This window comes from Ambystoma mexicanum, chromosome 1q (genome assembly GCF_040938575.1).
Source record: "Ambystoma mexicanum isolate Mex_15411 chromosome 1q, UKY_AmexF1_1, whole genome shotgun sequence".
Taxonomy (NCBI): Eukaryota; Metazoa; Chordata; class Amphibia; order Caudata; family Ambystomatidae; genus Ambystoma; species Ambystoma mexicanum.
The window spans coordinates 1,224,735,954-1,224,760,973 of NC_090922.1; the positions used below are offsets into that span (position 1 = coordinate 1,224,735,954).

Below are 25,020 nucleotides of genomic sequence, written 5' to 3' on the forward strand. Positions count from 1 at the left end.
CCCTGTCCTTCTCCCGTGACTGGGACATGAGGATATTCAAATATTAGTAATGGTCTGGTCATCTTTAAGACGTCGCATCTTAATTGGGTGCCATCTGACTTGTGGAGTGGGCACAGAACCACAAGTCTTCAGTTACGATGAGAGGCGCCTCAGGAGTTTGGCCTAGCACTTTGACAGTTCCCCGAGTTTTGCACCCCTTGTCATAATTGACAAAAATACAGCCAGAAAATATTGTGTAGTTCGTTTTGACTCAAAGAGACCTTATTATGAAGCATTACTCAAAAATATGAAGCTAACACTTGAAGGTAGCAAGTCAATGTATTTAATATCACTTCTGTTCTCTGCCAGCTTTGATCATCATTATGCCTGCTATAATAACAGCAATAATAACGTAACATACTATCATATACATGGAAAGCGCTATTGCATAAGCTAAAAACATAATTGGCGTCTAACAATGATTAAGTACAATTCCTGATTTTAAAATGACAGCTTGAGCAATCATGGAGTTCATGTTATGTTTGTCTAAGCTATGCTATGATCAGGAGTGGAGTGACATAATAAAACACACCTTTAGTCTCATATATGCAAACAGTTCAACCAGCACACTTAAACTCACGTTTGTCATGCCTTGCCAGTCGGCATGCGAAGTTACCACGACTGCATGTCGATGGGGCCTGCTGCTCCGGCACCTGCTATCGAAGGCTCTTCCCAGCCCCCCACGATCTCGTGGTCTTCTCTCAGCTGCAGAGGTCTCTTTACCCTTAGTCTGTTGTGCTTTTTATATTAACACGCGTGACTTAGTCTACATATACTACGTGCGTCATTTCCTTGGCCTGGACAGAACGTCTACAGCCTGACCCTGCTCTTGAGCTTAGCTTTGCATTGCACACATGATTTACCCATGTGAAAACTTAAGTGACGGGCACAGTCTTTGCTTCTTGATTATTTCCATTAAAATGCATGGGCTTCCGCTTGACGACCAAGCAAAGCGCTGTGTTATTTTCTGGCCTATTTTAAATGACATTATATTGGATGCATTTTCTGAAGGGCTTTAGGCGCGACAACTGCTTTGGACACTTTAAACGCACTGGTGTATTTTGGTACCCTGCTTCCTGTCCCTGGCTGCTTATCAGCGCAGAAGCATCTCTTGACTCTGCTACGAGCTCATCTAAAACAGGAAGCTGCCACTTGTAGTTGGCTTTCTTCTGTTGCAAAAGAGGAAACTGACCTTAACGGCACGTGTCTGTGAGTCTACAGCTAGTGTCTGATTTTGGTCTTTGGAAGCCAAGCTCGCATTGTATGTGAATGCGTGCCATTTGCCAATGAACATCCATAGCTTATTACTATGATGGTGTCAGCGCCACGTGTATTTTCAAGGCATTAAGCCGTTGAAGACAAGAAGCTGCTATTCTGTGGGTAGGAAGAGGAATCTATTTATTTTATTTATCTGCGCTCCTCTGCTTCTGCACTTTCCACTCTTCCCCCTTCCATGCACTTGCGCGTTCTCAATGTCACTGGGTCTAGTAAGATCGTTTTTATGTTGTGCTGTGTTCTCCCTTGTTCCCCACCCTTGCCTAGTCGCGCTCTGAAACACTTGTGTATGAGCGCGATAAAAATTAAATATCATATCATATCATGTCTTGTTAATCGCCTTTGCTAAAGCCACGGAACAAGCTATGTGCTTGCTCTTTGCTGCACTCATAAGCGTTATTCATCAATGGCAATATATCATCTCCAGCAAATGTCTAACTTTGTCTTCTGACACTAGCCCTTGTGCAACCGTGTACTTTGTATTCTGTGGCACAACTGTCTTAAACTCGTTCGTAACATTTGTAAATCATGACAAAGCTTTTGACTAGCAACCAAATTAAACTCTGGAAAAAGTTAAGAAGGTGGGGCATTCCCCCAGAACTACTGAAAATGCTCTGTTAACTACACTCAGATACAACAGTCACTGTCAGATTAGACTTCGGTGGCAGATCATGGACGCAATTCCTACTAACATAGGACTTAAACAAGGTAGTGTGTATCCCTGCGCGACTACGCTTCAATCTTTAAACTGCAACCATCTCCCTCCCCCCGATGGCCCTGCAAAACGTTTGCGTTTTTCCACCTAAATGGGAAAGTGCACACCTGAATTTGATGTATGCAGATGACATTTTACTAGATCACTCTCCTATAGGTCTCCAAAGATATTGGACCACATTGTGGAATTGCTCAGCCAAGAACGATTTAACCAGAACCTTAAGAAAACCAAAATGATGTAATTTGGGGTACCAAAAAGACAGAAGGTAGAGAAATGGGTGATTAACAAAAAGATAAAAGTAGTGCATGAACACATGTACTTAGACGCCTGTAGCACGAGCAGGAAATCAGAGGTGGATCCCTATGAACTTATACAAAAAAAGGCGATTCAAAAAATGTGCGCCGTTATACATTTTATAAAAGACAACCGACAATGGTTATAGTCTGAAAGGACTATTACTGGAATATAGGTAAAGTGTGGTTCCCTGTATAACGTATGCCCTGCAATGCAATGATTATGTCATTGAAAAATGGCTTGACCAGTAGGAAGGGAAAATACTAAGGCACATCCTGGGTTTGCCTAATTGCACACTGGTGATATTGTGTCTTGATTAGGGTCGATGCCCCTTAATGTAAAAGATCCGACTACACCTTTGTTGCAATGACTGACACCTTACCCCTGCCTCTCAATCCAACCGAGCCCTCCCAACCACGAGCATCAAAAAAAACACCACACCACATGAAGTCACCTGCCTCCTTTTCAATGCCCACTCCGTGGCGAGAAACAGACAGCATCTTTGACCTCCTACCCTCTGACAAGACAAGCCTGACTCATTTTCATCACTGAAACTTGGTTCTCAGACGATTTTGCACCAGTCGCACACAAGGCTTTCCCCCCTGGCTACTCGTTTACCCGCAAAACCAAAAACAATGTGCCCTATTGCAATTGTAGTCACAATCAGACTCAAAATGTATCATGTAGTTTTATGATAAGTTCAATTTTTATCAAGTATAGTTTTCTATTTACAAAAATGACCTCTCAGAATCACAAATTAATAGAAAAAATAAAAAACAACCAATCTATTCATCACAAGGAGCAGTGTAAATGCTCTCACACCCTCTTTTCTTTCATTCCTCTACAAACCTCATCTCATATATACCACACACATACCATACTGTCAACCGTAATAAGAAAAACTAAACTAAACCACCAAAAAAAATGAACATCTTTTAAACAAAAATGTTTAAAAGGGTAGGACAAAACAAAAGTTGTCTGCAATTTTTTTTTTAAGGTTCATGAATTGGTTGGAACCTTAATTGAGCTAGTTCCTAGTCCTAATCATTAGTGTTTCTAATTATAATGTTCCTGTGTCCTCTGTCATCGTCTACTCGAGTTTCGGCTATAAACAAGTGGGTCCTGGATGTTTAACTCAGGATCAGCCTCATCAGGACGACGTCGTTGAGGGAGGAAGGCAAGGAAGGATGTGAGCTGTAGCCCAATATACTACTGTAATGGGCCCAGCCCTCTAGATAAGGTGCGTATTGTGCTTATTTACGCATCTAATTATGGGAAATACGGATGATTTTTGTTTCTACTGTGTACCATGTACGCTGTGTTTATTAATTAAAAAGAGCATACTTTCCACCACTAGATGGCACTGTAGCAAGCTCCTGCCTTGAGGCAGGCAGGCCCTTCCCTTGCCAGTCTCTCTGAGACAAGTATCCTAATCCAGGGCTCAAGCCACCCCCTCGGCCCTGGAAGACCTTTCCAGAAACGCACATGTCCTTCTGCTACGTTTTTTCATTTGTAGAGTAAGCTGAGAGAGGAGGCCACAAACGCGGTGACACCAGCCAGGTAAGCAACCCGCCCTTCTGCTGCAGGCGCTTTTGAATGTCATTTTTATTTTCTGTCTGACAGCCCAGACCGCTATCTGATCGAATCTCGCATGGTCTGGGCTGTCAGAGAGAAATAAAACCGCAATTGAAACCAGTTCAAAGTATTTTGTTTCTTCCAAAGTAAATCCATCTGCTCAGGTCGGATGATCAACCAACTGCCCGTTTCCCAGAGTCACAGTCCCCCTGAGACACAGGCTGTGTCCCTGATGAACTCCACCACAGTGTTGTCGACGCAGCCTGTGTGTCTCGGGGGGCTGTGACTCTGGGAAACACGTTTCCTTTGTCATCAGCAGCATAGCCCGCCCCCCGCCCTGTGACTATGTTGCCCCCATTACCGTGTCATGCCTCCTCTCCCTCCCCCGTGACTGTCTCTGTGCCCCCATGCCCCCATTATCGTGTCATGCCTGCCCTCCCTCCCCCCAGCCCCCGTGACTGTCTCTGTGCCCCCTTGGCCCCCGTTACATGTCATGCCTGCCCTCCCTCCCCCGCCCCGTGACTGTCTGTGCCCCTTGCCCCCCCATTATGTGTCATGCCTGCCCTCCCCGCCCCCGTGACTGTCTCTGCCCCCATGCCCCCTGTTACCGTGTCATGCACCCCCGACCCCCGCGACTGTCTGTGCCCTCTTGCCCTCCCCCCGTTACGTGTCATGCCTGCCCTCCCCCGCGACTGTCTCTGCCCCCATGCCCCCGTTACCGTGTCATGCCTCCCCTCCCTCCCCCGTGACTGTCTCTGTGCCCCCATGCCCCCCGTTACCGTGTCATGCCTCCCCTCCCTCCCTCCGCGACTGTCTGTGCCACCTTGCCCCCATTACCGTGTCATGCCTCCCCACCCTCCCCGCGACTGTCTGTGCCCCCTTGCCCCCCGTTACGTGTCATGCCTGCCCTCCCTCCCCCGCGACGGTCTCTGTGCCTCCTTCCCCCATTACATGTCATGCCTGCCCTCCCCCACCCCTGTGACTGTCTCTGGCCCCATGCCCCCTGTTATCGTGTCATGCACCCCCGACCCCTGTGACTGTCTGTGGCCTCTTGCCCTCCCCCGTTACGTGTCATGCCTGCCCTCCCCCGCGACTGTCTCTGCCTCCATGCCCCCGTTACTGTGTCATGTCCCCCCGCCCCCCTTGACTGTCTCTGTGACCCCATGCCCCCTGTTACCGTGTGTCATTGCGCACAACTTATTTTTTGGTGTGTTTTTATAGCGCTGAAAATAAAGTGGCTAAATCAGGATATTTTTCTTTTGCATCATATCGTTTTCCATTCAGGATGTGGAAAATAAAAAGGTACAGTGATATTATTTTGCCCCAACATGCTGCTATAAGGATTTACATGTTGTCATGATGCTTTACTATGCAATTTGGGTATTTTGCAAGTAAACTCTATAGGACAGTATTTTTGTAGGTCTTGACACCCAAAACTTAAATATGTGTAAGTATGGAATGGAAGAAAGTGGCCATGCCCAAATTGAAAGAGTGGGTTAAAATCCCTGCTTTGCTGTTTGGCGTAAGTGTGTGATCCTGGGCAAATATTGTAATCTCACCCTAACTTCAACCGCAAAAAATGGAGCATAGGGCCACATTGGTGTACACGGGTGCTACTCTGCTAGTAGCTCCAATACTGCCGCATGGAAATTCATTATTTTAAAATGTTTTTATAAGCTAATAAAACATTTTTTTTTAAAAAGAAATGTATTATTGCTGCACTAGCCCGCCTCCAATCTCGTAACACTGGATTTGACAGGCAGACAGTCCCACCAGCCAGTCAGTGCACCAGAAATTCTAGTATAGCAGAGTGTGGTAGAACCAACATTACATTTTCTCCCCTGTTGCTCCCAGCAACTGAAGTGGTTTGGGCCGTTCAGAGTACTGCCCCCCACTCTGTAATGTCCCCGTTATGCTATGATATTGAGTCTTTCATTGAACACCATCTGCCATTTGGACACTTTCTAGGACCTTCAGGATCTGCAAGAAGTGGGTGTTTCAGACTTAAGAGAGAGAGTTAACTGATTGTAACATTGAAGCTGCACTAGAATAGTCTCATTACAAGTAAGAAGTTAAATGCCCTTACACAAGTAAGTTTGCCACCCCTCCACCGTCTCTGAAGTGAGTGCTTCTCCCAACATTTGAAGGGTTAGACTTGTCTAAATTGTACCCCAGGTGCACCCCTGGATGTGTGCACTTGTACTTACAAGTTATTTCATGGCAGAATATTTTCCGCAAGTGTAATAAAATGGTTAAAGGCAATCCAGACAACTTTGAGCTACAACTCCTTTTGTCTACAGGTCTGATTTTACATATGCACTGGGTGTATATGTTGGATACGTTTTACTCTCTTGCAGAGGAGAAAACTCATTTTTACTCTCTTGAAATTGCATTTACTCTCTAATTTCAAAAATCATGCGTAAACTACTCCCACCTCAAAATCTTATCTGGAGCACTGAATGGGCCGATGCAGCACAGGCTGCCGGGTAGCTCTGTGAATTCAAATCTACTTGTGTGTGGTTTGCTGCTGGAAACGCCTATGGGAGCTGCGTGGTACATAGGCAGTGAGCTCAAAATGAGCTACCCTGATATGAAATTATCTAGTCCAATCTGCAATGAAAATCTGAGTGCTGTTGGAGCACAATGTTTTGCCGCTCAGTGGATTTCTGGATGCTGCTGCATAATCCAACGTTGTGATCGAACTCGCTTACCCCCACAACAGAGGGAGTAGTTATGCTCTACAAACCTCATTTCTCCATCTCACTCACCGAAACCCAGACATGCAATGCTAACTGTGAATCCATTCTACCATCAACACTTACTCACAGCTTCCTACTCATATATAGACCCCCTGGGTATGACAGACACTTCGTCAACAATCTCTGCGACTTGCTAGCCACCATTCAGGTAAACCACCCAACACTCACACTATTGGGGGACTTCATTATCTAGTTAGATGTGCCCAACAACCCCATGACCCTACCCCTAGTCGATAGTCTAGAGGCACTCAACCTCTCCACACACCACAGGTCCAATGCACTCCGATGGTCACACCCTTAATGCAATCTTCAGCTCCTATGACCTGGTCTCTGGATCTAGTCCCAAACCGCTCATCTGGACAGACCACTCTGCCATCCCTTTCTCTATCCACACACCACCCCCTCCACCCATAGCTCTTCCTGCTCTCACACATGATCAAAAATGCTGGAACAAAGTCAAGGTGCTCCCTGACCTAGCTGAAGCCCTGCTACACAGTCTCCCAGCACTGCCAACCTCAAATAGACCGTTAACCATCGTATCCTTCGATTCCTGGCTTAAAGGATCACTACTGCCTCACACCCCCTCATGCCCCGCAACCGCTCGCAAAGGGCCTTCCCCCAAATGGTTCACGCCCCACCTGAAGACTTTCAAAAGCCAAAATAATTCTCGAGCGCAAATGGCGAACATCTAAAACCACTCACAGCAGATCAATGTTTGCCCGCCACCACCGTAATTACAAATCCGAGATCCGAAAGGCCAAAAAGGCCTATTACAATAAGCGAATCCTGAACTGTCACAGCAGCAGCAAAGAGCTCCACAAGATTATCTCAGAATTTGTGAAACCCACCTGCACCTCTGCCCAGACCGCGCCCACACAAATGCTCTGCAACTCCCTCTCGCTGGATTCCTATAAAACATCACTAGAGAAGATGGCAACCCTTAATACCAAACTGTCCACCCTCTCCCCGCCCCACACCTGCCCCTCCCGATTCCATTGCTCCAACTACCGCAATACCATCTTTCGACTCTTTCAACCTCATCTCGAGAGACGAGTTCCTTGATCTATCTGGCAGCAGACCCTCCGGATTCCCCCCTTGACCTCTGTCCCGCCTCTCTTCTGAAAGACAAATTCACCTCAACTTGTGCAGGAGAACAAGCAAGGTCCATACTAAATGACTCCCTCACCTTTGGCATCTTTCCCGAGGCATTTAAAATAGCGCATATCAAACCGGTTCTAAAAAAAAAGGCATCTATCGACCCCCCCTTGACTCTAAGAATTAGAGGCCATTCTCCAACACCCGATTCCTGGCGAAACTAATTGACCGTGCTGTGTACTCTCAGCTCAAACGCTTCATAGAATTCAACAAACGACTCGACCCCGCTCAGTGAGGCTTCATGCCACACCATGGTACAGAAACCATCTCGATCTGGGATGATCTCAATGTCTCGGAGGGTTGTGCAGCAATGGTTCTCCTTGGATCTGTCAGCAGCCTTAGACACTGTTAACCATTCTATCCTCCTTGACCGACTCCACTCCCTAATAATCCGAGGCTCTGCACTCAAATGGGATTGCCTCCTTCCTCAAAAGCAGGAAACAAATCGCTTTCCTCTCCCCTTTTGTCTCAAATACTCGCACTGTAAACAATAGAGTACCCCAAGGCGCCTGCCTCTCTACTCTCCTTTTCAACCTCTACCTGACCACTCTACCTGGGATTATCCGCACGCACAACATCACCCACTACAACTATGCTGACGATACACAAATTATACTGAGAATTCCCAAAACACGTTCCAACCCACGTCCTGACCTTGAAGCTTGCCTCAGGGATATTGACCAATGGACTACAAGAAATCACCTCCTTCTGAACCCATATAAAACTGAGATCATGGTGTGCGGCAACACTGTCCTTCTCCCGCAACCACTACCTTGGCTGCACTATGGGCTTTGGATTAACCCTCTCCCTTCAGATCAATAATGTACCAAAATCATGTCACCACCACCTCAAACTGCTAAGACGCATTTTCCCTTACCTCACCAACTCCAACAGATTCGCCGCTATTATGTCCATTGTTATGTCGAGACCGGACTATGCCAACTCCTTATACCTGGGTGCACCGGCATAGAAACTTAAACTCCAAAGAGCCCAAAACGCTGCCGCCAGACTCCTTACCCTAGAACAGAGGGATCACATCTCCCCCGCTCTCCGTACCCTTCACTGGCTCCCTGTTGGACAAAGGGACAATTTCTAAATCCTACGCATTACCCACCGAGCAGTGCACACGACCGGCCCAGCATACCTACAAGAGAAGATTACAGCCTACCACCCATCACGCAACCTAAGGTCAAGCACTGCCCTCTTATTAGCGATTGCAGCCTCCAATTCAGCCAGGATTAGAGGGTCCGCCTTCTCAACCTTGGCTCCAGCTCTGCAGAACTCACTACCTCCGCACATTCGACACAATCATGACTTCATAGCCTTCCGCAAAGCTCTAAAACCTGGCTCTTTCGGTAAACCATGGTTTGGACCACCTAGGGCCGCTGAAACCCACCAACATCAGGAATCATTACTTCAATGACATTACATCGGAGAGTAATGACAGCCGGCCGACAAACATCCGGCCTGTCCTTTATCATCACTGCCACTGAATACATCTTCTTCAAAATGCACAATTTGCGACGCATATTGTAACCACTAAATTGGCTACTAGCAAAATAACGTGTCACAGAAGGAAAATAATTACCTTTTTAAAATTGTGGGCTACTTTTTAATTGGTGCCCAAGTCAATTTTAGGTCCCGGTCCGACCCTGGTTGCATGGAGGTGATGCCCGAGAAAGGCCCCCACTTCAGGAATCATTACTTCAATGACATTACATCGGAGAGTAATGACAGCCGGCCGACAAACATCCGGCCTGTCCTTTATCATCACTGCCACTGAATACATCTTCTTCAAAATGCACAATTTGCGACGCAAATTGTAACCACTAAATTGTAGGTCTAACTACAATGTCACAAGATATCTCATGTCCTATAACCAAGTATCCTGCCTAGACCTACCCTGCAACCCACCATCAACCACAACCATCCTAAGAATAATGATCCTCTGACCGAGCAAAACAAAACTTACTCCGGTCCTACCTATGAATCTACCTCAGAATCCCGCTACCGCGAAACATGAGAATGACCACTACCAGCTCATCCAGATCCATAATGTAATCCAGGAACAGTGGGCTCCTAAAGGTAAATCATCCACTCCAGACTCTCACCTCTCCTACCACTATGCTCACTCTCTACTTTACACCAACACACAATAGAGCGCACCTATAACCCCTCGATCAATTTCGGGGAAAAAAAAAAAAAGAAAGCTGCACACATAAATGCCCTAAACATACCCAATGCGACCAGAATGCAGTCTTGGCGACCAATCACCGGACTGCTCACATTCGACTGATCTCTTACTACCACTGCACCTATTGTTAGGATGCAGCTACCATCAGGCAAATCACACTAGCTGCACACATATTGAGTGCACCCAAGCACCCTATACTACACAAGGGCGTTCAACCCACAAGTGCATGAAATATAGAGCACTATATAAATGCCAAATAACAATATGCTATACAAAAACATTCTGATTTATGAACGAACATGGAGTAGGATGCACAAATAGGGCAGTTGTGCAATTATGGAATTCAGAAATAAATGTGCATCATTCATTGAATTGAAAATTAATTGTGATCTTCATTTTTCCAGTATTAAGAAAGCAATATCTAAAACGATAAATTGGGACTTTAGGAAAAATATCGAGCCAATGAGTTAAACGTGTACACAGGATTCCATAATGTACCCAAAAGGGATGGGTTTTACCCAGCCACAGTTGATCACATTTCCTAGTCCATGGATAAATTACCAATTCACGCATCTGAGGTTTAATCTGCTGCCTGGCTTGGCCATAACGGGAACAAGACTTAAAATCACCCAGAAGGATCGGCCACGCCAATACATCTAAAACATCGTATTCATAGTACAGTAATATTTGAAACTGACATGTTTATTTTGCATACTGCTTTTAATACATTATATACGGTTTAAAGTGTGACAGGTTATTGTTAAATAACAGTATCACACTATATATACACACATACAAATATATATAGTGCATTTGGCAATGCCCGATACCCAACACCAAACTACAAGTAATTCTATAATATTCGTATTCCCTAGTCAGTCACAGTCCCCCATCTATGTTTATTGCTTTATCCCTCCACTACCTGGTTTGCTAGTATAAACCAAAGAATCACTATAACTTGTAAAGGCACTCTGACAGGGACTGCCTCGACTAGTTGTGCTGTAGCCTATGAACAGCATTTGTTTTCGTTACTACTAAATAAGCACAAATAGAAGTGGGGGCCTTTCTCGGGCATCACCTCCATGCAACCAGGGTCGGACCGGGACCTAAAATTGACTTGGGCACCAATTAAAAAGTAGCCCACAATTTTAAAAAGGTAATTATTTTCCTTCTGTGACACGTTATTTTGCTAGTAGCCAATTTAGTGGTTACAATATGCGTCGCAAATTGTGCATTTTGAAGAAGATGTATTCAGTAACAATATTCAAAACTTACATCTGCACAGTGAAAATAACTCATCAAAATTGTTCACTTTAGCGAAAAAACGGGCCTCTGCTAGCATGTTGCATCTGCACTTGAACATTGCCATATTGGGCATTCTGAAACTGCATGCTACAGTTAAAGTCATCTGTATTCATTGTGCTGCCGATTATCTCCCACCCCCTCCCCGCCCTCTGTTTTATGTGATACCCCTTCCTAGTTGGTACAACATGGGCCTCCCCTGTCCTAGGGACTCTGCTAAAAGTAATTTCCTGTTGCGATACTCAGCGCTGTCAATAAGGAACATTATTTTATTTTACTACTACAGTGTCCCCACTCATGTGGATAGTCTGCAAGCATTGCATCCTCAGAAGTGGACGCACGGTAATACTAAACTTTAGTGCCTCATTCGGGTGGGGACTAAGAAGGTGAGGGACCCTCTTATAACATGACCCGTCATATCTGCCGGAACGAAATACCCCCAATAGTTGGTGGTGCTAGCAGTATCACGTTTCAATGACTTCAAGGGCTGAATGTAGCGCCATACTAATACACATACATATAAGGGTAATGCATGGGTCTGCACGATATCAGTGCCATTGAACGATATACATCATCAACATAACGTTTTCCTGTAGGTGCCACGTAACCTCCGCGCTTAAATTTAACATGAAAACATTTCACAAAACTGGTTCTGCGGGCATTGGCCAGCCAACTGCCCGTCTGCATAAACTACTGCACGGAACTGGGTTGCAAGTACTTCCTGCAAGAGCTTCTCCCGTCACGCCACTCTCACCCCTCCCCCACAGACAAGAGCACACACATACATGGCCGTTACAGGTACATGCCTGATGCTGAGGGGACATAATGTCTGTACGTACCTGGCTGCTACTGTCCTGAGGCAAGTTCCTGATCAGGATCTTACGGCGGTTGCTCAATTCCCAGCGGGTTTTCTGCAACCGGTTCCTGACCTCCTCCGGGTCCAGCGTTTTGCACCAGGGCTCGGGGGGCGCGGGCGGTGGCGAATAGAGCTGGGGGGGCACTGCGCCATACGCCACGGTGGCCGCCATTTTGTCCCACACAGCGGATACCTCGCTTTCGGTGACTGGGGTGCGGAGCGAGGGGGGGGGGCAGTATTGGCCGGTCTTCGGCAAGAGTCCCTTCAGCGCCTTCCCGGGGTCGAGGACAGAAAGGCTGCGGGAGGTATAGCGAGGCTAGCCCCCCAGGTCAGGCAGAGGGCGCTGATGGAGGCGATCAGTTGCTTAAACTACTGCGCTAGTCCTGTTTGAGTATACCGGGGTCTCCGCTTGTGCGCTGTGGTCGCATATAAGTTCCCCATGCGCTTCGTACACCGGACCAGAGTACAATGTGTATGTGTTCGGCTCCGCCTCTTCTTAATCCTTTAACATACCATCTGAAAGTTTGTGCGAGCCTCGAACACTCAACGCTCGCAGTCCCTGCCTCTAAAGGAGTCCACAACCCCCCAGCGCTGGCATGAGGTATGACACCCAGAAAGAACCTGCGCCTCGTCCTCCTCTCTGCTCTTCCTGGCTACAGGTCCTGCCTTCTCGCGGCACACCGAGAAAGGACGTAATGAGTTCGCAAGTTCCCGCTTCCTTTTTTGTCAGACTTCATTCAGTGTGTGAACGATACTATTTGGCCCACTTTCAGATCGTTTGTCGATACGACTACCTTTTAAAAAGTCGACGCATTCGATCAGGAAAGTTTCTAGATAATGTAACGCCGAAGGTGAACATTGGCAAATGCACCGTGCGCAAACACTACGTTGGAGCAACAGCATTACTTCATCTTCCTCGTCCCAGTCCTCACAATCTGAAGGTTGTGCTAGACTCCGCTCCCTATAGAGAAATATGTTTTGCAGCTCACAGATGCTGACCCCCAGTGAGACAGATCAAGAATGGACTCCCACTCCTTGAGGACATTTGGCTGAATGGAAGGAGCCAGGCCTAATCTCTATTTCCAGATGTATGGTGTGGCGCTGCCCCCTTGAGGGACGCACTCGCGGCGGCGTTATGTTGCAAGCCGCCACATGCATTATAAATAAAGGGGGTGTTCCCAGCCGCCGCAGTGCAACCGGGGAGCCCGAGCAGAGAAGACGTGTCTGTGTCCGTCTGTGAGTGTTGAGTGCTCACGGGCATCGCTTCTTGGGGTCCCATACAGACACAACAGTGGCGACGAGGCCCGGGCCCGGCGGTGATTGGGAAATTAATTCTCAAATTTCTCTGGCGCAGATGACAGTCCTCCTTCGTTCCATGCCGCGGGCCGGGCAGGCCCCACGTGGCGGCCATTTTGAAATGACGCAGTGGATGTTTGCAGGGCTCCATTTTCGCACGTGATTGACATCCAAGCTAAATTTTTGGATATTATGAGAGCGGGCAGTGTGTTCTGTCCCCTCGGGCCCAGATTGTGTATTTTCATTACGTTTTGGGCAAATTCCGTCGAGTAAGGTGAGGAAGAAGGGGTGAGATGCCAAGGCCTGCTTAACCCTTACACCTCCCCAGCTCAATTTTTGGGACATCTATGCTGGGTCACAGCATCCAGCAGATGAGGATATTCATCTTCATCATCACCTTCATCATCATGCCCTGCTGCTGGATATGTGTGTGAGGCACACATGTTGGTCTGGAGATCTTCTGCTACCCATCATCTTTGTCATCATCATCAGGCCTGGACTGGTACACTTCAAGGAACTTGGTGGGGTGAGTTGTGGCCCCCAGCTCATGCGGGGGGGGGGGTGCCTGTGCACTCTAGCCCATGAGTGTGCCTGACAATCAGGACGGTCGCAAGCCCAGCCACAGCCTCAAGCGCAGCCACAGCCTCAAGCCCACCCTGTGGCACAACCAGTCATGCAGGCGCCCCCTCCGATAATGGCACAGATGCGGGCCCCTGCGGTGCTACAGCCCATTCCAGAGTTTGACATATCAGGTCCCCCATCCAGCTTGGGGCCCAGGTGGAAGCGATGGGTGGACCATCTGGACATGTACTTCAGGGCTACTATAGAGACAGATGATGACAGCAAACTAGCGACCTTGCTATATGCGGCTGGACCCGCTGTGCAAGAAGTCTTCGAGTCGTTCCAGCCAGCTGACGCCTCCTATGCGGCGGCAAAGACTGCCCTTCATGACCACTTTCTGCCTCTCGCCAATGCTGATTATGAAAGGTTCGTAATGCTGTCAGCGCGGCAGAAGGATTGACGACACGTTAGACACCTTCTATGACCATCTCAGGAGCCTCTCCTTGGCATGTGTCTGGGGAAATGCAAAGGACATGATTAGGACTATTCTGATTCAGGCCTTTTCATCAGGAAAACTGAGACGGCAGGTGCTGAGAGAGCCAGGCACTACAATTGCCCGAATCCTTGAACTGGGGCGCTGCCATGAGGTGTCGGAGGCCAGGGCGTCCAGGATGGAAGCTGGGTCGCTCCCAGTGAAGACAGAAGAGGTATGTGGCATGGTGGCAGAGGTGTCAGGAGACCAGGTACCAGCTTCCGTGATAGGGACGGGAGAGCTGGCAGGTCGTGCCAGAAGTGTGGATATGACTTGCCCCACCCTGCCGAGTGCCCAGCAGCGGGGAGAACTTCCGGGAGGTGTGGACTGGCAGATCACTATGCCCGCGTATGTAAGGCGGACCTGCCGGTGATGGTGCCTAGAGGTCCAGTTCGGTCAGGGTTCCTGCGTTAGGTGGACCAGGGTGAAGAGGGTGCTCCAGCGGAAGGGCATGAAGAGGAAGAGAATATCTTCTTCATGTCCAGTGTGGGGTCTCTCAAGGCAAAGAACAGGAGTCAACCAAGGTGTGTAGTAGAAGTGAACAAGTCGCCCATCCCGGTGCTCGTGGACACGGAGGCGTCGGTCAACGTGATGGCCCGCGGACACTACGATGCAATGGATACACCACCCAAACTGGCCAGGCCGAAGGGCCGCATTTTTGCTTTCGGTGGGCTGGAACCAGTCCCCCTGGACAATGTTTTTGTGGCAAAGGTGGAGCATGACGGCTCGAAGATCGACATCATCGCAGAGGTACAAGGTGCTCACTTGGAGCCGGCTATCACCAAGTCGTTCTCCACCCTGAGTCAAGATACATAACCACGTTCACCACTCATCGTGGACTCTATAGGTATAAGAGACTCAGTTTTGGTGTGTCATCGGCAGCAGAGGTGTTTAAGAACAACATCAGAGGTGCCCTTGCTGACCTGGATGGAGTCTTAAACATTAGTGATGGCATCCTAGTGTTCGCCAAGACTGAGGTGGACCATTTGTGCAAGTTGGCCAGGACATTTGAGAGACTACAATCCCTGGGCCTCACGCTGCACATGGAGAAATGTGAGTTTTTGCACCCGACCAACGAATTCTTTGGATTTGTGTTCAAGGAAGGAGGTGTGTCGCCAGATCCGAGGAAAGTGCAAGACATTAAGAAGGCCCAACCACCGGAGTCTGTGTCGGATGTGAGGAGCTTTCTCGGAATGGTAACGTACTATGGGCGTTTCATACAAAACTTAGCGTCAAGATCAGAACCCCTGAGGGCCCTCACTAAGAAGGAAACAACCTGGCACTGGGGCCCTCTCAAACAGGCGGCGTTCGAGGGCATCAAGAGTGCCCTCGCAGCTGAAGACGCGATGGAGTTCTTTGACCCCACTCTTCCATCGTAAATCATCGTGGACGCCAGCCCGTTCGGCCTAGGGGCTGTATTGACGCAAATTGATCGGGATGGTGGTGTTCGCCCCGTGGCCTACGCCAGCAAGGAGATGTCCGACACCGAGCAGCGGTACTCGCAGATAGAGCGTGAGGCCCTAGCAGTACTGTGGGGGTGTAGGCATTTTAGGCTCTATATCCTGGCCCGTCCGGTGACGGTCGTGACGGACCACAAACCCCTGTTGCCCATACTGGCAGGGTCCTCGTCCAAGCCACCGGCGAGGATTGACCGGTGGATGTTCGCTCTCCTCGAGTATGGTGTCGCCCTGGTGTACAGGCCTGGCGCGAACAATGTGGCGGACTACCTGTCCAGGCATCCCAGTGTGGATGGGGGGGAAGGAGCAAGACTTGTGTGCTGAAGAAGCGGATGACCTCGTTCGCATGGTGGTTGAAGCGGTCACCCCCAATGCCATACCCTGTGAAGACCTGGAGGCAGCGGCAGCTCAGGATGAGTGTTTTCAAATACTCAAGCATGCAATGCAGCAGGGATCGTGGAAGACCGTACTGGAATCCCTGGCCAGGCGCACGCCAGAAGCCAAGGTTGGGCTAGAACAACTGTGGAAGGTGAGGGAAGAACTGTCGTTCTCAGCCTCTGGCCTCCTTTTAATGGGTGACTGGATAGTCGTGCCCCAAGCGAGGATCAAAGAGGTGATCAGTCTGGCCCACCAGGGACACCAGGGAGGCGCCAAGACCAAGGTTCGACTACGCCTCAAAGTGTGGTTCCCTGAGCTGGAACAGAGGGTCAATGACTTTGTTGCAGCATATGTTTGGTGCCAGACAGTGTCCCCGCTGCAAAGAGAGCCGACGATCGAGGCAATGCCTCGCGGGATGCGACTATGGGAGGTGGTGCATGCGGATTTTGGATCCACCACACTGGGTACGCATAGTGGTGGTGGGTGAATACTCCCGCTATCCGGAGGTCGAGTTTGTGGACTCAGCGGTGTTTGAGCACGTGGTGGTGGCCATCGAGAAAGTATTTGCCTTCCACGGTTTTCCCCTCACCCTGTGCTCAGACAATGTGGCGCTGTTCCAGAGCGAGCGCTTCTCAGAACTAATGGAGGGGTATGGAATCCAACATCGAAAGATCACCCCGCTCTGGCCACGGGCCAATGGTGAGGCTGAGAGGCTCATGAGAACTCTTAACAAAACCTTCCGGATAGCACAGTGCCAGGGACAATGCCTGCAGAGGGCTCTTTACCAGTTTCTACGAGTCTATCGCACTACACCCCACGCTTCTACGGGAGTCGTCCCAGCCGAGGCCCTGTTCAAACGGTGCCCCAGAGGACTGCTGCCCGAGGTGGGGAATAAAGAGCCCGGAGTGATCGATGATCAGCAGGTGGAGTTGGATCGCTGGATGCGGACGGAACAAGAGAACGTGAGAAGAGGGTTCTGCCCACAACGGCTGGAACCGGGAGATGAGGTGCTCATAAGGAACAGACACCCCCATGGAAAGCTCTCTCTCCCGTACGAACCTGAGCCACTTGATGTGGTGGCTGTCAAGGGGTCCATGGTGACGGCCTCGGACGGGAGGTCGGCCGTCACCCGGAGCGTGAGCTTCTTTAAGAAGCTAGGTGACCGCAGGACTGAGCCTCCCCTTGAACTGGACAGGATGGAAGTACAGGACGAAGGTGTAGGCCATCTTCCCATGCCCGCGTCCCCAGTCCGGGGAGTGTCGCCGGATGGACTGCCCGTGCCGCAGGTAAGCGGGAGGTACCCCCAGAGGGCTGGGCGAGGGGAAACCCGTTTACCTCAACAATTACGTGCTGGGACATGTTTCATAACTGGCCCGTGGGCTCCACATGGTAGTTACAGGGATCCATGGTGGTTGTGAATAAAGAGGCGTTGTGGGGAGTTTTTGCCATTGTATTGTTTGACGTTATTATTGTTGTTTGACACTGATAATATTTTGTTGTTTGTCGTCATGGAAAAGGAGGAGTGAGGCGCTGCCCCTTGTGGGACGCGCACGCGGCGGCGTGACGTTGCACACCACCGCATGCATTATAAATAAAGGGGGGCATTCCCGGCCGCCGCAGTGACCGGGGAGCCCGAGCAGAGAAGACGTGTCTGTGTCCGCTGTGGGTGTTGGGGGCTCACGGGCATCGCTTCTGGGGGTCCCATACAGACTCCCAACATATGGGTAAATTCTATGGCAAGGCAGCAGGCTCATATTATGCATTACAATCTTTACTCTGAAACCACAGCAGCAAAGAAAAAAACTTTTACAAACAAAAAAGTTTGAAAACAGAACTAAATAGAGTTCAATGTAAGGGGGGACTCCCCAATCCATCATGGAGGACATGTCATGCCCTGCAGGAGACCAATGAGTAGGGACCCTCCTCTATATAAGTCCTTTACTCCAATCCCAACTCCTCTTTCTTTGTTGCTGACATCACAGCTAAGTCACTCCTTTTAGTTGTGTCTTGCATGTTAGTCAGTAGTAGGCCTTAGTAGTACATTAGGTCGTTAAAATGTGTAAATATAAATGTTTTTGTTCATTTATATTGGGTTCCTCAATCATGTGAGGACATTTTACTGTTTTGCCATTGTATCTGGAAGGCCGCGTGCAGACATTACTTTTGCTAATGTGTTTCTTTTTCATAACAATGTAGCACTGGTATACCTCTGGCTATTAAGCACATTTGAATAACTTTCTTTTCCTTACTATGTATTATTTAGTCCCACGCACGCCAGTCTAATGGAAGCTTCTGCTTCACTCCCGGCGTGCGTAGGCCTCTTTAATTAAATTCTTTATGGTCCCGGTGAGCGCCGGTCTCATAGGAAGCTGGTGCTGCAGACACAGCACGCTAGGGCCTTGTTGTTTTAGGAACGCCTGGGAATTCCAGGTGCTGTGCACTTGGCTTGCCTGCCTTTTGTGGTCTCAGTGCGCGCCGGTCTCATAGGAAGCTGGTGCTTCAGACACGGTGCGCACAGGCCTTGTTGTTGTTTTAGAAACGCCTGGGAATTCCAGGTGCTGTGCACTGGGCTTGCCTGCCCTTTGCAGTCACGCGCGCAGGCCTCCTTGATTTAGGAGACACTGGGCAATACCAGGTTGCTTTGGGTTAGTGGGCTTGCCTGCCCTTTATGGCCCGTGCACGCTTATCTGTGAGAAGCTTCAGCTGCAGGCCTGGCACGCACTGACCCATATGTTTCTTTTCAAGTGACTGTGTTATATAATTTAGCAAAAGCTTCTGCTTCATTACAGAAGCAGGATAGCTCAAGGACAGAGCTGCATGTTTACCATGCAGGAGGACCTGGGTTCGTTTCCTGCCATGTCTAGTACATATTTATTTATATTTATTTTAAGACTGATATATATTTTTAATTTTATATTTTAATTAATGATATTTTGCAATAAATATATTTTGTGATGTCCTTCCCGCTGAAGAGCATGATGCGCTGCCAATCTGCAGTTTTTGTTTAAGCACTGCATAGGGCATAGGTGATTGCCTTCTTGGTATGTGTGCCATAACCTGCTCAGTAGCAGACTTTGCCTGCGTTCTAGTGCGAGGTTGTCCCCTCGTGTACTGCTGATTACCACACCCTGCTAGGCTGAGCAGTTTGAGGTGCACTTGCTCAGTGTATTCCTCTCTTAAACAATATTTTAAGCTATGTGTGCAGCACATTAGCGTTTCCTGTTGGCAGTAGCCCGGATGGCTCAGTAAGCGTCAGCTTTTATATAAGGGCCCAGGATTTGTGCCCCTGCTAGGGCGTAACCCCACTTCCTAGGCAAGGATTACTTTGTATGTATTATTTATTTATTATTTATTTATTTGATACTTCAAAGAAAAGAGTGTTTGGAAGGTTGTTAACATACATTAGGGGGGGCCCTACCTACCCTCCTTTATAGCCATCACTCAGGCTCTATCCTTAGTCTTTTAGTAATTCTGTGGGCCCCATATATTAGTTAGTTACAGGACAACTCAGTCCTTTCCTGTCCTTAAGCAGTTCAGTAACTTTTTTCTTATACAAATAATTGGAGATCTATAATATACTTGCTGAAGAGGGAAATAACCCCTAATGTCCCTATTGACGTGCAAGAGCTGCGCAGCTTGAGGTGCAGATGGGTTTGCCTGCTCGGCAACACCAGTTCCACTCCTTAAAGGGTGGCGTGATTTCCCTTACTATTGTCTCAATATTGTATTGATCAATACAGTTTTATCTATTGGCGGGGACAAGGTTTTCTCAAAGGTAACTGTTCCGTCTTGTTAGCAAAACAATATTGAGCTCTCAGGTTCTGACCCTGTTGCAGTGTTTAGGAAACACCTGCTGGTATCAGAGGGAAAGGTTACCAAATAATAACATTTTGGAGCACGCCTCCATACCTTTCCTCCCAAGGCTTTGTCTGTTCCCGCTAACCGTCTAGCGGTGTATACAATTTCTCCTGTGCTCGAGGAGTACAAGCCCAGTTTTGCCCTCAAGGGAGTTGTTTCTAGTTGTAGTTTATTTGCATTCTTTTTTTTACCCTTCAGCACAGCAAATAGAGTGCTTAATTTGACATCTGTGCAAAGCCTGATGACGCAGGTGTCGAATCCTGGAAGGGTCAAAATAAACGTTTCATCCTTCCGAGGTCAATAAATGAACACCACACACTGTGGATAGTAATAATTAGCAGCGCTCAGATGTCTGAGGGTTTTTTAGCAATGCATAAGTGCTATTTTATTTTATTATGTGCAATGTGCTTCTTTTTTCCTTTTCCCTGATCTCCAGAGAGGCCAGTCAGCCTTGCATGCATACAGAGGTTCAAGCCTCAATGTTGATGGGACGGTGGTCCCAGTATTCCTTAGCAGCCTTTTTCCATTAATGGGCACGATAATTATCCCAAGGCCATTGCCGTCCCCCTCCCATTTTTTCCTCCAACACCCTTTTGGGGGGTTGCACCATAAAGTTACTCCTCTGTGAGGATCACCTGAGGTTTCCTGTGTCTGGGAGGATCACCTGAGGTTTCCTGTGTTTTCCTTTAAACAGGAGTTCTTGCTCTTGACCAGTGCAGAGCTCGCACTAGCCATTTGCCTCCCGTCTATTTGTTTTCCTCTTAACCATTTTTCCTGGTATTTCGCTAAGTTAAGCGGAGCCGCTGCGGGTTCACTTCAGTCATAAGGGGTCTGGATCATATACTTGTTTCCTTGTTTTGGTTAAGTTTTCAGGTTTCCAGTCCAGTGGAGTTAGCGGGCTCCCTTCTACAGTCTTGGGGATGGGTTTTAAGTGCAAGAATATATAGATTGAAGAGGTGTAAGCGGATCAACTTCTGGGCTTCAGTGTGGACGTCAGGGTTTGCATCCTTCTCCTTCTGGGTTGCAGGTTTTTTTTTTTTCCTTCGATAGGTGAAGGAGGTTTATCTCCTCCTATAGGAAGGGACAATATCCCTCAGTGGGATAGAAGGGTCTGGGAGTGGTGCTCATCTTCCATCCAAGTTATTACGACCTCTCTATCACAGGGCGTTCAGCGACTCAGCATTAGCCATCCCCGCAATTGTCTGTCAATACGATTGCTCAAGGGCAGGGAGACACTTAGTTAGTGACTGGGGTCACTTAGCCGTCTGCATGGCAGGGAGGCTTTTGGTACACTCTGGAGAGTGTTCTGCAATAAAGTGCCAGCAACGAGTGCTGGGGGTGTCTAGCTATTTCAGATTTACTAAGACAAAGGTTAGTCCTCCTTCGTAAAGCAGCTGCATATTAACTGTTTTTTATCTGTTTTTCTTTCTCAAGACTATGGATTTTAGTGGGTCCTCTTTCGTTTGGTTTATGTTCCCCTAGGGGATTTATCAACCATCAGGGAGGGGATAGGTCCAAGCACCTGGCGCTTCTAGCAGGGAGTACAGGCATCGCTATGATTGGAGCGATTGGACGTAAATTAAGTTTTTCTTTGCCAAGTTTGTCTGTTAAGGGTCAGGTTTATGTAAGTATCTCCCTATGGTCATAATAGCGGAGTCCTTTTTCAAGGGTTCAGGAGGTCTGGGGGTCTCCGGCTTTACTGTTTGGCGGATTTAACTCTTCCTGGTTGTGAAATCAGAAAATACAATATTAAGGCTTTTACACCATGCAAAGAGAAATACACCAACACGGGCTTGTAAAGATTCCCAGAATCTTTATTGCAACACTGAACAGTTTACAAAACAAAGTACACAAATAGCTATTTGGCCGTCAGTACTTCACAGAGACCACAAGCAGGTTCAATGTGAGCAGTGAACAGGAATTGCTAGCTGGACATCAGCATATTTATACAGTTTCTTCGTAACGATGTCCAGCCTCCTACGAGTTTATCATGTACTGGGCTAGGGTTCGCGCCAGGTTCATTCCTAATTTACATATCTCGTGCATGTGGTTTACTTCTTAATACATTTACTAACAAGTGACTTTACACTCTTTACACATTTGCTTCAATGCAGGTCAAACAGATGTTTCGCATGTCATGTTTAAATAGCTTTATTGTTCTTGTATACTTGTAGGTTAACATCGCCGATTCAAGTAATCCCCTGATCCCTAGGTCAAAAAAGGACAAGGTCTACATGAACCTAACATATAACCTGCAGGTAGGTTGGACATTAACTCGCCTACAGAGGTTGAAGAGGTTAAAGTGAAAACAAGAGGACACAGGTCGGCCATTTTAGGCCACAGGGTGACTTTGCGCGATAAACCAAAATGGCGATCTAACCTAAAATGGAGGCTTGATTAACTTAAGGTCACAACCTTGCAATACGGATTTCCTCGCAAAGCGACTGGGCATAGGCCAACATATAATATTGTTTCGTCTTCATTGTATATCAGTTTCGACAAACCCTCCTTTTGGCCTATGCCAAGTGCTAAACTACCTTCGATCACTATACGACTAACTCCACATTTCAACGTCTATACACCCTGAATCATTATCAGACATATCTATTGCCATTAGATCAGACACTAGAGTTTCTTTCAACACGTACTCCTTGGAAACCTTATCTGGGGCGTATATTTTATGTCCTAATACACTTGTTGCTTGCGCGCAACATCCCCCTAATACCGAACATATACCAGGGAAACACTGTATACAACAACAAAGGAACAGTAAACTACCCAAGATGATCAGCAGGGCCGAAAGCAACTTCCATCCCCACGACCGTAGGAGATCCCAAAACCATGCACTAAGTTTCCGGTTTCCCTCAGGAACATGCACTTCCAAACTAAGAACATGCAGATTTTGGATTGCCTGTTAATTCACTGTATATATATGTAATTAAAGCTGTTGTAGCACAAATTTTAGGTAAGAATCCACAAACAGCTCACCTTGGTAATCGATGACTCCAACTGGGAGAACCAAAGCAGATGGGAAGATTTCCCAGTGACAGCCCTGGCCACTCAGCCCAGGGTAAAGTGACCCAGATGAGAGGGCAGGACTCTCAGGGAAACCCTCTATGGGAAGAAAACCCTGGACGAAGTCCCGCTCGTGCAGATCAGGCTGATGGTAGAAAGTTGGACGTCTCCGACAGGAACCCCTGGGAATCACACAATACACCTTGTCTGCAGTTATGAGAAGGGAAGAAATAGGGAGCAGGTTAGAGGAGAGCCCAAGGAAAGAAAAGGAAAGAGAGATCACTGGAAATCCTCTCACCCGAAAAGGACTGAGGGAAGAGGACGAGAGTTCGGATCTGGAACCTGGCTGAGTAGAAAAGCTTCGGGAGAATCTGGAAGGATAACAGGAGATGAGAACCAGGTAGAAATACACAAGGGAACCCTAGAGGATGGGAACTTACTCAGATGGGAGACTGGCCAGAACGGGAAATAAATGAGATTGATCCGCAAAGCTGACTGAGAACGAAACTAGCGAAAGATGAGGGAAGGATCTGAAGAGGGAAAGTAAACACAGGGTAAGTCGGAACCGCAAGCACAGAGGGAAATGATAGCATGGAGAGAGAGGAGGATTCAGAAGCGAACTCACAGAGCGTCAAAGGCAGAAGCGACGCAAAGCACTGGCCGCTTCATTTCCGGATAAAGGATCACGTGATCGGTCGGCCGCACGTCAAAGGAGCGTGCAACAACTAGACCGCTACCAGCCGGTCGGGGAGAATCACAAGCTTCCAACTTGGAGGTGTTATGAATCAAAGCGCCGCACAAGCGGGTCCGTGCCCATAGAGACCACTTGCGGCGATGTGTAACATTGCCCTAAAGAACGTTGGAGAGGAGTCTGGTACGTAAACGCAGCAAGCGGATCCCACTAATTTACATACTCCTCCACGCTCAGCCAGAATGACATCTAATGCCATCCGGTTCTGAAGAGCTACTAATCTTATCGCTTTCTGTTCTAACGTCATATTATAGAGTATGTCAGTGGTCAGGTTGATGGTTCTCTCCAGTACTCTCGCTAGTCCCCTGATATCTTCTGAATTCATAATTTGCCCAAAAAATGGCACAAAGGATTTCATTATGTCCCCTAAAGTTTGTGCTGGAGTATCCCCCTTCACGTCTCGCCGTGGACGAGTCTTCGAGATTTCTGCAGTACTGGCAATAAATACCCCAGGTAATAGGATCCCTAAATAGCAAGTTCCTTGCCACTCCCTAGGCAACCATGGAAATGCCGCATTACCGCAAACAAAATAGACAGGTTCACCTACATACAGAGGTTTGTTCTCACTAGTCAAGTTCGAACGTTCGCGCAATTTCTAAAATCGCCCATTGGCCGTGTTCCATTTCTCTGTATGCAGAAGGACACTGAATCGGGGCTATGGTTAACAGAATAAGATGGAGGCGTGGCATTCTTATTGCCTATAGGAGCCATTTTGAAAGAGATCAAAGACTGAAAGGGACGAGACAATCTATCAGAGGGCCTAACAGAAGCAAGGTTTGGCTTACTCCTATTTGCAAAAAGCGAGCATCCCAGGGGCATCAAAATATGTTTTTCAAAGCTATTCAGATTTGTACGATCAAAGTTCCCTGAGATGCTGTCATTCCAACGGCCAAAGAATAGTGCTCTAAGAGAAGCATAACAAGCAGTTGTAAAAGGTAAAGGATGAATGTACCAACCTAGCCCCTTATCCCCATTTTGCGGCAAATGCGAGCAGTTCCAGCAGTTGGT

The 25,020-nt window shown here is 47.9% G+C and overlaps 2 protein-coding genes across 5 annotated transcripts in view; one reads left to right on the forward strand and one right to left on the reverse strand.

The window, feature by feature from the left end:
* The window catches only part of RAVER2 (ribonucleoprotein, PTB binding 2), a 1,138,299-nt gene that overhangs the window by 1,058,105 nt on the left and 55,174 nt on the right, over positions 1–25,020 (reverse strand). Inside the window, exon 1 of one of the 4 annotated variants that reach the window (XM_069641987.1) lies at positions 12,148–12,937. The exons of 2 other annotated variants lie outside the window; for them this stretch is intronic. In XM_069641987.1, the coding sequence (XP_069498088.1) occupies positions 12,148–12,336 (189 nt within the window). In that variant the 5' untranslated portion in view covers positions 12,337–12,937. Of the gene's footprint in view, positions 1–12,147; positions 12,938–25,020 lie in introns of those variants that run through there. One more of the 4 variants, XM_069641988.1, reaches the window with a different exon arrangement.
* On the forward strand, positions 15,597–15,932 carry LOC138561462 (uncharacterized). Its single transcript, XM_069642764.1, has one exon. The coding sequence runs from the start codon at positions 15,597–15,599 to the stop codon at positions 15,930–15,932; it is 336 nt and encodes a 111-aa protein (XP_069498865.1).

What these genes read in the sequence shown, in the direction of transcription:
- LOC138561462 (XM_069642764.1), top strand. Translation starts at nt 15,597, where the DNA reads ATGGAGAAATGTGAGTTTTTGCACCCGACCAACGAATTCTTTGGATTT.